Raw genomic sequence first — 13,285 nt, forward strand, 5'->3', positions numbered from 1 at the left:
TACAAAACCAATCTGGGAATGGGCAAAAGAATCAGAGTATGGCACCGGTTGTGTCCCAAAGAGATGTAGGATTAAGGTCCTCCATGGGTGGGTAAGGATGTCCACTTTGGAACGAGGTTAAAGGTGTTATTTATCTGAAGTCCTGCCTCCTGGCCAACCCACAAAGTGATGGATATATCTTGTGTCGGATCTTTAGGTATCAGAGTAGTAAGGCAATCAGTTGTGGGCTTGCCTAAACTTCTTTCTATATCCCACTGGCGGCTGATGTGAACTGCATCTGAGAGCAAGTCACCCAAGAGTGAAATTTGGCTTCTGGGAGTGTTGAATATATGTACTGAATTTCTACCAAGCTGTTAGAAATTTTCACTGTTCATAATTGCAATAAGTTTCTTACATCTTTCAGCGCGAAGCTCTCCATCCTTAACAATTTCCTCTTCTGCGCGAGCATGCTTGTGTGGCTGCACAAACTCAGATTCTTGCTGCTGAAAGTCAGTAGCTGGCGATGACAAGAGCTCTCCTGCAGCTGCACAGCTTGGGACACCACTTGTTGGCTTTTTCATTGAGCAAGGCGCAGCTCAATATGTGCTTTTCTTAATATTTAGTTCTGTGGCTGATGACATTTAGAGGAATGAGACAACAAACATGTCAGGAACTTCTTGAATAAATCCTCATCCTCCAGGCTGAAGTCACCAAGCACTACCCTGTTAATGTCATCTCTGCACAGAAGTAATGCCAGCTCATGATGCTTGACAAAGTCTTCAGCATTCTCAACAAGAAAATCAAAGGCCTGAGCAGGCAGTTCAACTATTTCACAGACAGTATATGAGAGCCCACAAAGTTTCAGTAACAAGCAGTCTAAGTTGTGGAGCTGTGTTTTTCTGCTAGTTTCACAAGAATTCATCTCAAACATAAATTTGAGAAAGTGTTTGATCCTTGTAGCCTGCTGATTTGGAAGCACTTTATCACTCAGATATTCTTGCAATAGGTTCTTGGTGGACAGCAGGCAGTTTTGGACTTCAAGTTGTGTCTGTGGTTTGGGAACCAAGTGAAGCAGTTTGGGGAAGTATTTCGGCTGACACCCCTGCCAAAACCCCGCAAGCTCCTCATTTTATCACATGATGTACTTAGAGTCTATCCTTATTGGCTTAAGGTAGGACCACCAGAATCCACCATAATGAGGACTCCTGATGCATGGTCTGGGGTTTCACAATGCTTTCATGAATGTACAAACTCCTAGAAGTTACAATGAAGACATGGCTGAGGGCAACATACAGCCCTCTATATAAGAGCCACACAGCTGCTTCTGAATCTCCTTAAAACATTCACCTTGAGGGTAAGCCTTCCATGATTGGCATCTCTTCATCTCAATGTGTCACATACCCCAGTGAAGTGAAGCACTCCTCCACCTGGCCAGACTTCTTCAGTTTGTCCAGCCTGCCCTATACAATGACTGGATACCCCAGTTCTCACCAATACACTTCCTCTAGGCCAGCTGAAGTGAGACTGAACACCTATCTGTTTTATGGAGCTGTTGCAGCATACTGCAACCCTGGACAATTGTGAAGCAGCTGAGAAGTGTCAGTCCATCTGGTCAGCCTTCTTCTGGCTTGAAGAAAGACCACAGCCCCATGTCTTGCCACTCCACACATTCGCGAGCAGGGTTCTACAGCAGCTTTCAGCTCTCAGACAAAAGCTCCTATCATGCATGCAGAGCATGTGGGCAGCAACCAACTCAGACTGTCAGAGGATCAGTATCACCTCCAGCCCAATTTGTGGACTCTAGCCACCACCTTCATGTAGCATGTACCTGTGAATTTTCTGTGGCTCCATCCATGGACTTCTCAGGAGGTGCCTACATCAGCAGCTGTGAGATTTTCATTAGTTTGAAGAACAGAAATTTCCTTCAGTCAGATGACCTCTTCAAATGTACAACCACAAGATGAGACAGGGAACTTATACCTGTGGAAATGTGGTTGTGGCCCTTCGGGAAAGGAGAAGAGCATAGAGCATCAAAATTGTGTTGTGATATTGCCCAAGGGTTGCAGTCAGATATGGAAGCTGAAAATTGGTGTAAGAGCTACCATCTACTCTTTAGGCCCTACCCTCCCTCCAGTTATTTTATTAACGTACTAAATCTTACCCAGGTTATTTAAACACCGCATTTTACAGAGAACTGCCAGCCAGGAAGCAGCAGTGATCAATGCAATGTGAGCAAGAGATTGAATGTTCTTTGAAGAAGAGAGCTGGATCAAGCTTTGATTGCCAAGTGAACAAATTCAGTTCAACTCCATCAGGGGGTGTTGGCTAAGGGTGTTCCAATCATTGGACCCTTATTGCATAGTGAGCAAGATGTTGAGCAGTGTGCTAAGAAGCAGGCTGGGTTTAAAGACTTCCTTACCTGTGCAAATGACTTCTGTCTTTGATCATGGACCCAAACCACTAGGGAGCAAGTATAGGGAATTATTAGCATAATAATACCAATTTGCTTCTTTTATCACCTGGTTTCTCTGGGCCTTATAAGACAACAATGCTGGAAATATCATGAGCTGATGGTCACTTGTAGAAATGAGTCCATGCCCATGATAGAAGAAACCAGGTGAAGTCTCAGCAGCCATCCAGCCACCCCTCCTCCAGGGCCCACAGCTCTTTGATTAGGCAACCATGCACATTGGGATGTATTTTCTTACTCAATTGATTGATCCATTCTGGCTCCTTGGACGATGTGCTGGCACAGGCAAAAATGAAGGGGTAATTCACTCACAGCCATAAAATAGTGTTACATCCACAATCCCCTCCAAATATTTTCCTGTAGTGATCCAAAGCTGATGATCAAATTGTCCTGAAACAACAAACCCATGTTACCGCCGTTTGGCGATGATGCAGCAGACGAAGACACTGACACCCACCAGCGAGCAGGGTAGCCAACGACAGAATAGGCCAACGATTCTTTCAAGGTTGGGTTTCCTCCATACTTGGTGTATAGCGGCACCCTCCTTACCTTTGGCTGGATCAAGTGTTGGGGGCTTGAGCGGTTCGATTGGGTCTAATCCTGCCAGTGCTAATTCCTTCTGGAAAGCCTCAAGGTCAGACAGCACTCTCTGCAATTCTTCTTCTTGTTGCTTCCGCAGACAAAGTTTAAAGAAGCCCTCCACTCTTTTGTCACTGTCTTCTCCGTAGTACATGTCATCCAACAGATTCCAGTAGACATTCCCAAAATAGCATGGTTTTAAAAGCGCGTAGGCAATGAACACCGTATCTGACATGAGATGTTTGCTCCAAAGTTTGACCAGAGGAAGAATAAATTTCAGCTTGTTATCCGGGTTATAATGTTTGTCCTCCCGCTCTCTCGCGGCTCGCTGGAACTGAGAAATGTATACCGTAAAGGCAAAGTCATAGGGCTTTTTAGTGGCAGCTGGGAGCTCCTGGCTTGTAATCCAGGAGGGCGGGACAAACATTTGCGGTGGAACCGTGTGACTCCACTCCCAATCGATGACTGAGATGATGTTCAGGTCAGCATCCACAAAGATATTAGGAGGTCGAAGATCCCCATGCATGAGAATGAACGGCCCGTGGTTGTCCTTTGGGTCTACCCATTCCATCACAATGCCCTGGGACGCAAATATGCCATATAGATAGTTCCGTGCATCCTCCTTGTCGAAAACACTATCTTTCCCGCGGTAAAAATCATTGAAAATCAATTTCAAGACAGCATAGGCATAATCAATGGTAGAATTGTAGGTTTGGTGAGCAGGGATAATCTCGGAACTCTTCATCCCGCTGAGTTCCTGGTCATTCAGCTCAATGGTGAGCGGGCGGTTATGCTCAAACACCCAGTTTTCATCGTTGCTGTCCAGCGTGAGAGCGCCGACATGATCGAACTGCTGGCGATAGAGTTGAATATAGACATCGGCAAGCTGGTCGAACAGATGCGACTTCAACTCGTCAGGAAGACATGGCACATCAGTTCCATGGAGAGTTTTGCCTGTGATGTACTCCAAGGCCATAAAGGGAAGATTAAGAACGTTATCTCGGTTGATGGAATATTCAAAAGACGGGGGACAGGGATAGTGGTTTTCTCAGCAATGTACCTACGTAGCAGGGCAGCATGTTAGAGCTTGACCACGAAGCAGGAATATCTCATGTTCCTTACTTCATTGTTGCAATCTCGCCACGCATCTTTTCCTCGGGAAATGCGAGACGCGGGAGCAGGGGGATTCGGATCATCCATCGTTCAGCATTCTGAGTTGACTCGACATTGGGAATCTGGTCCCCTGCGTCTGTAAAAACAACTGGAAAGCAGATATTATAGCTCCCTTTCTGTGGATCTGAGAAGACCTGGCACGACTTCTTCTCAGGGTGCAAGGAGGAAGCCAATTTGCAGACCAAAGATGGCTCAATCGAGTCAATGAACTTCTTGACTTCTTTATCAAGCAGATGACGGGTGAGCTGATCCATGATACCAGCAAAAAGAAATCAACAATTCTCGTACCCAACAGCTGTCTCCCGAGATCTGTTTGCTCTTGAGAGCCGTGGGTGCTGGACAGAGCTATGCCAAAGTTACTGCACTGCTCATGGCGGGAAATTTTCTGTGCAGTGACACTGGACAGCTCATCTCGACGGCTGCCTGTCGGTCATGTGTCTCAAATGCACGAAGGTTCTTTGCAGGGAAGCTTGCGGCGCTAGGTCCAAATCAGGCAAGGTGGATGACCATCAACAATTTGTTAATTTTGAGTGGAAATACTCCGTAGAGAGGACTGAACTAAAATCAACATCTAAAACATCTTTCTGTAGTTTCTTCTTCCTTTCCCCCGCCCAACCACCATTGTCTATCTATAAAGTAGTGGTCAGGTTCAATGCTCCTAGGCAGCTGCAGATCATCACTCACACTGTTCCCATCCTCCACTACCAGCCTTGATAGCCGGGCATGTAGTCCTCCAGGGTCAACCCTACATTCAGCCGCGGAAGATCTCCATGGGAATCTGATCACAAATGTTAAGAGAGCAGTGATCCAGCAGTCTTCAGGGTGATGGTTCAGTAGATCCTCCAGTGATTTGTACACCCCAATGATCGCGGTCATTGCTTCTAGAAGGATTGCAGGGATCCCCAGTTCTACAGCTGTAGCAGTGATAGAACTACCCAACCTAGCCTGCATTCTCCTCATGAAGGTCAATGTCCCACATCAACTTGTTGTCCACACTACTGATCTAGATGAAGAGAAAGGTTATTAGAAGTTTCTGCTGTTCCACTGGGGGTTGCACCTGATTCAGTAGCTTTTTGTCTGCCGGGAGTCCAACCTGATCCCATTCTTGAGATGGGAATTGGGACAGGAATCCAGGACTGCGTTGGGAAATCCCAGAACCAGATACCACTCTAGCCTGTGTAAACTTTAAAGAAAGGAAGAATGATTAACCCTTTTGACTGGCATTCTCATTCTTGATATTTTACCAGAGAAGATTGCAGCATCGATTCAACACATCAACACACTAATTTTGTTTTAACTACTGCTCTCACTGGTGATACAATATTACCCAACCCACTATATGAGAAAGATAAGCAACTGCACCTGATTGAGTGATAAACATTTACAGATAGGTACTGCCACAGAAGGCAGGATGCTGATGCACTCTGGTATTTAAGAATATCATTTGCAGGGTTCCAGAATAAGAGATATATTCATGTAAACAATATATCTTGCTCCTAATCTTCGCAGGTATTTTCAGTACAGACAAATACTATAATTGTTTGAAGTATGTCTTTATGATATGATATTGCAGCTGGGCGTTGGATGCCCAACTCTAAAATCCCATTGATGATGTGTACCACCACCATGCCTCCTCTGTGCTCTCATATTGCCGCAGTATCATTGGTAAATATTTGGTAGCCCACTCGCCCTTCCATTCTGAAGTGAGGTGCGCCTTTCGATCCTCCCAGTATTCTGGCATCCAGCCTGACTGTTCCCAATCAACAATTGAAACAACCCGCCATGGTTCTGACTTTGATACCATGATATTACTCCTATGGAGGTCTCCGTGCGTGAAACTTATTGCAGCATCGTCAGGGAGTTCAGAGCGAAAGGGCTCCATTGGAATGGAGTATGGATCCGCCATTGGGCGCCGGCAGAGAAAAACAAACTAGTCATGGAACTCCTTGACAGACTACTGAAAAGGTCCTGCTTCTGCCATGAATCGATCGGCGATAGCTCTGTCATACATATGTTCCCGACTTATGTTGCCTAAAAACAGTGGGTTTTAATCAACAAATTTCACAATTAGTACTCCGTACAGAAAGCATGCATGCATTACATAAATGGGTACTGGGGATCCTGTTTAAGCCATTGTAAATTGGAGATGCAAGTCTGAAGTTCTAAACAAACTTGGGCGCGGTCCTTCGGGCTCATTGTCCCAGCCTTTCCAAAGTCTGTCCATGTACCAATTCCATATATATAAAGACCTCACCTCCATCAGTACGCCAACCATACAACTCAGGAACTGGCACACTGCCTTTTAAAAAGTGACGGACCGCATAGAGACTTTGACCTTCGGCGATCATAATGTTGGCGCCCCACTTGACAAACAGACCCATTGATGCAAACGAAGCAGGTGGCGGATTCCATTGTGGGCCTGCATCTCCAAAAGCCTTTCGCTTGTCCGGGCCAGATCCTGCTAAATATTGAGCACGAGCCTGGGCACGGACATCTTCCGGTGATGGTAGTTGAGGCCATGTTTAAAGAAAGAAGACTGCTGAAAATCCTCATTTGGACAGTTTGGCAGCATTGCTGGTGTGCATTGAACAGGGTCTTGATAAGGCTATTAGTGGACGTTTCAGGGTATGTATCCAGGGTCGATCCTTGCCTGAGAGAACCGGAATTCCCAATGTTAAATGCATTTTCCTGATAACACAAGGTCCTGTTCTGTACTATCTTTATTGATAAAAATCGAAGGGGCTAGTACAAAGCAGCTGGAGGTGGAAGAAATGCAAGAAAGTGTCTTGAAGTACGGAGTACTCTGGTTTTTCTTATTTTTCAGTTTTTACAATGTATACTAAGTAAATCCTAACAGAAAAGCTGCTAGGTAGTCTTCATAGTCACTGACTGCATAAGACTATAATGAATAATAATAATAATAATAATAATTAATTCTGTGGGGAAGTGTTTTGCTCACTTATATGTTTCGCTTGCTTATAGATTACATTAATCAAATCGGCTGACTTGCTGGGTGATGTTAACTTGCCCTCTGTCATTGTAACACTAAAACCCCGCAGCGAAAATTCATGCACGCCCGGGGAACTCATATCTGATCGGTGGGGTATAACTACTGGAAGATGGACTGGCGAAAGCAAAGTATGCCTGAGCTCTATCAACCTTTCCGGTTAACTATTTAACTCAGGGCGCTCCGCTGATGGCGGCCCGCGCCGCTGTTGAACCCAAAATTCGTCAGGCAGCTAACAGCATGCTTCCACAGCTCGCCATCACATGGATCCGAAGCTCGACTTCTTTGCAGAATGAATGCAGAACTTCCCCTCGAGGAGGGGTGAAAATAGAATAGATAAGCCCCCAAATCTATCAGAAGTTGGTATTAGCTATACAATATTCCTCTCTAGATGATTCCAGGGACAAGACACAGCTCGGCACACCCAATCTACATATTCGCAGAGGACAGGAAAAATAAGACCAGAAGAGTTCTTCACCCTGCGCATGCAAGGAGTTGGACAATCGGTACTTTCAGTACCACCATGTGCATGCGGAAGTATATATGCATACATGAGTAATTTCAACAGTAAGAAACATGTGCAAGAGAGGGGGTCTTCGTCGAGGGCCCAGATCTATATTAAATTAATTTTTCAAGATCAAAGAGGTATCAAAGCAAGGGAAAGTAAAGGAAAAGATTTTTCAAGCTCGCCGCTGTCGTTGAAAATACAAGGCTTCTTGGATAATGCAATCGGGTAAAGCATGGAAGTAATGTTAAATTAACTTCTCTACTGCGATGGATCCTCTAATTGTATCGCTGGTGTCGAACCCCCGCCTATTTTGCGGTTGGCGTCCTCTCTTTCTTGTGAAGAAATAAGTTCGTCGGGTTTCCGCATGTCAGGAGTGTACTGTGGGACGTGTGGACTATGGCCGATAGACATGCCAACTCGTACCTAGAAGGGTCAGTAAAAGTTAAAAGAATGAAACTTGGATGAGGAATCATGGGCACATACCAGTGTCTCAAGAGCTCCTTTGGAATTGTCCAAGAGATCACTGTCAAAGTTCATTCGGCCCGGCTCAAATAGGAGTAGAACGGTGCTACCACCGAACTTGAAGTAGCCCAATTCTTCTGCGCGCGTTACTTTCTCGCCAGCCTGGCGTGTGATGACCGTGCTGCCGACCATCATAGCACCGACGCAAATGAACATGACTCGCCCGTGGGAAACAGAGTCGATTGGAACGAGAATGCGGACGTTTTCGCCATAGACATCAAGAGCAGAGCGGATCGCCATCGGATTCACCGTATAGTATTCGCCCTCTATCGTCTTAGGGGTCCCCAGTACACCGTCCACGGGAATATGGAAACGATGGTAGTCCTGAGGAGCTAACCGGAAAATCCCCAGAGCTCCACCCTTGTAACGTTGTACGTCTTCCGGATAGGCTTTTCCAAGAAGCCGCTCTAATGAGAACTCCCTACCCTTCACCCAAATCTTCGTCGCGTCATCAATTCGATCAAATACAACGCTACGGCAGTCTGCGGGCGAAACGATGATGTCTGGGTTGTCCGGGGCAGAGCAAGGACGGGCTCCTGGTTTCAAGGCACGGTAGAAGAATTCATTGAACGACTTGAATTCCTCGAGAGGAAGCAAAACCTCCGACATATCTAGCTGATGAAAGTTGATGAAATCCTCGATTTGACTCGCAGACGCAGGGTCGTCGTATTTTTTCCCTTGCTTGATACTAAGGGATTTGAGCATTTTTCGGACTATGCTTCGTTAGATTCTAACCTCTTTGAACCGAAAGGGAAAAAAAAAAAAAAATAAAAAAAAAAATCAAAGCAATTCGTAGCCTTACTTCGCTTCTTCTCCATATCTCTACTCTTTAAACCCTTGTACAGTAGCCGGATGCCTAGTCTCACATACACACTCATGCGCTCTTCATTGATCTGGCCAGTAATCCGGTCCTGGACGAGGATATTTGCTGAATTGGCACCAAGCTTATAGCCGCCATAAGAGATCTTGGTGATAACCTTGCTATACCATTTTCTTTGTGCTTGGCTGGAGGTGACAAACCCACCCATGACCAGATTATCGACCTGACGCCAATCCTGGCTAGCACAGGTGGCGATGTGGGTGATGATATCGGCATCCGATCGCTTTGCGAGTCTTGGCTGGTGGCAGAGAGGACATTCACGAAGTTCAATGACGTGCTCTTCTCCCCGTTCGTCTGCTAGGTCGTCCGGATGAAGGGTTCCTTCTTCACTGGAGCTCGATTCATCACGCGACATAGTCGTGGTAGTTGTACCTCGATAGTCAGCGCTGACGGAGATAGAGGGGCCCAGACGCGGACTCAAATCCTCACTGGACTGATTCTCACTCTCCGCTATTCCTCCCGTCGACATGGAAGAATTTGGTATCAGTTTACGTAACTGTGACCCCACCGTCTTCTTCTGCAGTGCCTGAAGCTTTTCCTCTAGACAGATCACGGCTTGATCGAATGTCAAGTCTACCGTGTCGCTGGGCTCATTCTCTTCTGCAAAAGTGTGGAAAAAGTTATCAATAGTGGACTCTTTCAACGTCGAACCGAGAGTATCAAGCATGGCCGTCAATTCAACTTTGCTAATTCTGCCGCTATCGTCGGCATCGTACTGCTTCAGCATGACCCTCCAGAACTGCTGGCGCAGGGCAGGGTAAGGCATGTATTTGGCGCGAACGTGCAGCTCCGGGGCATGTTTGTCTTCCCATCGATCCTTGTTTTTCAGGACGAGGGGTATGATGTAGGACTTTAGATCATCGGCATCGGGCGGCGTGGCGGTACCATCCGATGAGTTAGGACTGGTTCCTGGTAAATTTAGCTGGGGCGCGGACTCAGATGGAGCGGTGCCGGGGGCGCTGGCTTGTTGTTCCACCGGCTGGAACTGACTCGATAGGGATGTGGCGGAGGTTCGTGATTTCAAAGCCGGTCTTGCCAATTTGGAGAGGCTGTTGGCGGAGGAAGAGCGCGAGATTGCAAGCCTAAACCGAGACTTGGAAGCAAGAGGTGTGGTAACTGTAGGTTGTGACAGGCCGGGCAACTGATAGAGGCCGGTTTCGGGGTCGGCGACGGGACCAGCTTGAATGAGAGCCTGGAGGGGAAAATTCGCCGAAGCAACAAAATCGTTTCCGGAAAGCTTGTCCCTATCCATCACAGTGAAGCTGAAAGAATACGACTGTTCATGTTTCATCACCTGGAATACCATCTTCTCGTCGAAAACGGGATTAAGGTTGTGGCGGATGACACGGGTTCGCAGTGTCTTGCGGCCTAAGGATGTGACGACAAACGGATCCATGTCGAAAGATGTTCGGGTGACTGGCAGTTAATACAGTTAACAATCTGCACTCATTTTTTCCCCCTTTTCTTATATAAACTGATTTGAGTCCTCTTCTTACCGTTCCGCTCGGGTGGCAGGTCCAAGATCTTGCCAACTTCCATAAACACGATTCCAGAGACTCCCTCTTTGGCACCGGAGAACTCGTATGCGCGGGCAGCAATTGATTTGTTTCTCAGTCTGGCAAGGCGGAGTCTTCGGCGCCTCTTTTCGGCGACTCCAGGCTTCGTAAGGTCGTCTGTCGTGTCATCGGAGGTCTCTTCCGACTTTTCGTCGGTTTCCGCAGACACGACGGGGGCGACTTCCTCTTCCTCAGGGTCACAAGAGGACACCAGGGCCCGGAATTTGGCGGAGATTTCTTCCGGGGAGCCGGAGGGGTTTGAGGGATCGAAGAGGGAGAACTGGAGCTGTATCTGGCCGGAAACATCGCTATCCTTGCCGCTCTTCGACTTCGAGTGGAGATTATACCATTTTGGCTGCAGACAAGAGGGGGGAAAAAAGGACTTGTCAGCATTGCGCACAACGGAGAACGAGTAAAGAAAGGAGGGGGGAAGGCTTTGTGGTGGGATTTGAACACACTTCTTGGTGGATGCGACCGTCAATGAAGAGGTCTTCGAGGGGGATGTCGAATTCACCCATGTAGTCCTTGCCGAACCTATCCTTGTCCCAGCACACGCATTCCAGCAGAGGGACGCCGACAACGGGCAGTTCGAAAGACACGTTCCATTCCGGGTTCAGCGTCTTTGAGATGGTCGGGGTGGATTGGCGGGAGTCCCCCAAGGTGACGACCAGATACTAAGAGACCGACGTCAGTTTATTCCAATATGTATCTGGGGGTCAAGTCTCAGGCACGTACGGGATCACTGGTCCCATTTCTGTCTTTGGCGGCCAAGTTCCTGCCCTGAAGGAGCGATGTCAGCATCTTAAGCTTGGTGGTTGGAGGAGAGGTGAGGTGAAGCTTACACAGATGACGCTCGTGATGAGAATCAAGGGCCTGGAGTCGGAGTTGACGGGCGTGGGAGCTGCCAGGACGTCTTCTTGGGTAGTAGGAGACGAGATAGGGGCCTTGGCCTTGCTGCTGATACGGTGAGGAAGCGGGAGCCGGACCATTTTGCGGGCAGAGAGGGCCGTGGCCAGCTATCCTGGGGGTCTTAAGGAGCGTTGGGCGGATCTTCCTCCCAGTCTCAGTCTCTCCTGGCTATCGCTCTCTGTGGTTTTCAAGCCAAGAGGTCTAGTAGTCGTGTGAGAGAAGCATGGGTGGTGGTGGGAGCGATAGGCCACGTAGGGTTGGGGAGGAGGGGGTTCAATTGCAGGCGGAGGGGGACGGAGGTGAGAAAGGGAGCGAAGGGGTGAAAAGAGCGAAAGGGAGCGACGGAGCGGACGTGATGTCAGGCCAGCGAGCCAGCGAGCGAGCGAGAAGCAAGCTGAGCAGGAGTGGGGCACGGGGGGTTGATCCTGGCCTGGCTGTCGCTGGTGGTGGTGATGGTGGATGGACCGGTGAATGTGGTTGTCCTGCTAACTTCCAACAAAAAAAGATGATGAAACACACAGCAAAAAAGGCAGCCTCTTTTTTTTTCTCTTTTTTTTGTTTCTTTTTCCCTCTTTCGCTTTTTTTTCTTTTTTTTTTTTTTTTTTAACTACATACTTGTTAACCAGTGCAGGGGTGGGTGAGGATGCTGCATTTGGGGGTGTGTGTGTGTGTGTGTTGGGGAGAATAAGGCTGCCGACACGAAGCTATTAATAGCCATCACAATCCTCTCTCACCCTTCCCCCCCTTTTTTTTTTCTTTTCTTTTTTTTATTTTTCTTTTCCCTTTTTTTATATTGCTTTTCCTTTGCACTGTCTGCTCTCACTCTAAACACCCTCATCAGAGAGTGGAGTGGTGATGCATCGTGGCCATGGACGAACAGAGCAAACATGGGTGAATTGACAGCAACCGGTGTAAATTAACCACCCACTTTCTTCACTAACTAACTAACGGAGTACAGAGTACTCTGTATTAACTCTCTTTTTCAGCATCTGTTGAGTCTCTCGGTTGGATCGCTTACTAGCAAGACAAGCTTTCTCTCCTGGGGCTGAGCCGGCACCCTGGCATGTCCATCTCCCGATCCCAACCCAGCATCCCGATTTCTTCCAGCCCACCAACCCGCCCCCCTTTTCAAAATCCTCTCGCCTGGTTAATACCCTCACAACCTGTCTCTGCCTCCCGCTCTGCCAGTTCTTGCTTCTCTCGGAGAATTCTCAGAGCTAATTCTGGAGCAGTTAATAACCCTCCTGACCAGATCAACCACCACCTCCTCCTCCTCCTCCCTCCTCCACCTCCACAGACTTGCACCGCCACTGCTGCAAGGCCAGTCTCAGGCACGACGCCCTCACATCCCAGTCACGCATCCCCCACACACACACACACAGTCCGCCTGACGCAGGAGGGGGAAAAAAACAAAAAAAAAAAAAAAAAAGAGAAGAAAGGAAAAAAGAAAGGAAAGATCATAACTAATTAACTCTCCCGGATGACTTATGAGCAAACCCCCCCTCTATCCGCAATCATCCGAACTGCACCCTGTTGTCTTTTGACTAAAAGTAAAAACCCTTTTCCGCCGGAAGTCCCACCTAACCCTAACTCCCACACACTCATACAACATGTACTCCGTATATATTATAATACCCACTGTGCCCATAGTACTCTATATGCAACGAAAGACAATATTAACCAACTCATCATTGAAACTTGG

At 47.5% G+C, this 13,285-nt stretch overlaps 4 protein-coding genes across 4 annotated transcripts; all 4 read right to left on the reverse strand.

Moving 5' to 3' along the window:
- Positions 1-2,858: 2,858 nt before the first annotated feature.
- D8B26_004949 (uncharacterized protein) lies at positions 2,859-4,004 on the reverse strand (the record flags this gene model as incomplete). Its single annotated transcript, XM_003066789.2, has 1 exon — positions 2,859-4,004. The coding sequence occupies one exon, from the start codon at positions 4,002-4,004 to the stop codon at positions 2,859-2,861; it is 1,146 nt and encodes a 381-aa protein (XP_003066835.1).
- A 142-nt stretch (positions 4,005-4,146) lies between these two features.
- Positions 4,147-4,455, reverse strand: D8B26_004950 (uncharacterized protein; the record flags this gene model as incomplete). Its single annotated transcript, XM_066124658.1, has 1 exon — positions 4,147-4,455. The coding sequence occupies one exon, from the start codon at positions 4,453-4,455 to the stop codon at positions 4,147-4,149; it is 309 nt and encodes a 102-aa protein (XP_065980739.1).
- Positions 4,456-4,710: 255 nt separating this feature from the next.
- D8B26_004951 (uncharacterized protein) lies at positions 4,711-5,077 on the reverse strand (the record flags this gene model as incomplete). Its single annotated transcript, XM_066124659.1, has 2 exons — positions 4,711-4,830; positions 4,886-5,077. 2 exons carry the CDS (start codon positions 5,075-5,077, stop codon positions 4,711-4,713), a joined length of 312 nt encoding a protein of 103 aa, XP_065980740.1.
- Positions 5,078-7,523: 2,446 nt separating this feature from the next.
- On the reverse strand, positions 7,524-13,213 carry D8B26_004952 (uncharacterized protein). The gene is made up of 8 exons (XM_066124660.1): positions 12,602-13,213; positions 11,517-12,523; positions 11,410-11,454; positions 11,133-11,348; positions 10,615-11,029; positions 9,041-10,534; positions 8,200-8,951; positions 7,524-8,139 (listed from the first exon to the last, which is right to left on the reverse strand). Exons 2-8 carry the CDS (start codon positions 11,661-11,663, stop codon positions 7,975-7,977), a joined length of 3,234 nt encoding a protein of 1,077 aa, XP_065980741.1. The 5' UTR covers positions 11,664-12,523; positions 12,602-13,213; the 3' UTR covers positions 7,524-7,974.
- Positions 13,214-13,285: the final 72 nt, after the last annotated feature.

The sequence above is a fragment of the Coccidioides posadasii genome, chromosome 3 (assembly GCF_018416015.2).
Source record: "Coccidioides posadasii str. Silveira chromosome 3, complete sequence".
NCBI lineage: Eukaryota > Fungi > Ascomycota > Eurotiomycetes > Onygenales > Onygenaceae > Coccidioides > Coccidioides posadasii.

What these genes read in the sequence shown, in the direction of transcription:
- D8B26_004952 (XM_066124660.1), bottom strand. Translation starts at nt 11,663, where the DNA reads ATGGTCCGGCTCCCGCTTCCTCACCGTATCAGCAGCAAGGCCAAGGCC. An exon ending in GAAATGGGACCAGTGATCCC is followed by an intron (nt 11,349 to 11,409) that starts GTACGTGCCTGA and finishes TCGGTCTCTTAG; the next exon opens with TATCTGGTCGTCACCTTGGG. An exon ending in AGATATGGAGAAGAAGCGAA is followed by an intron (nt 8,952 to 9,040) that starts GTAAGGCTACGA and finishes AACGAAGCATAG; the next exon opens with TCCGAAAAATGCTCAAATCC.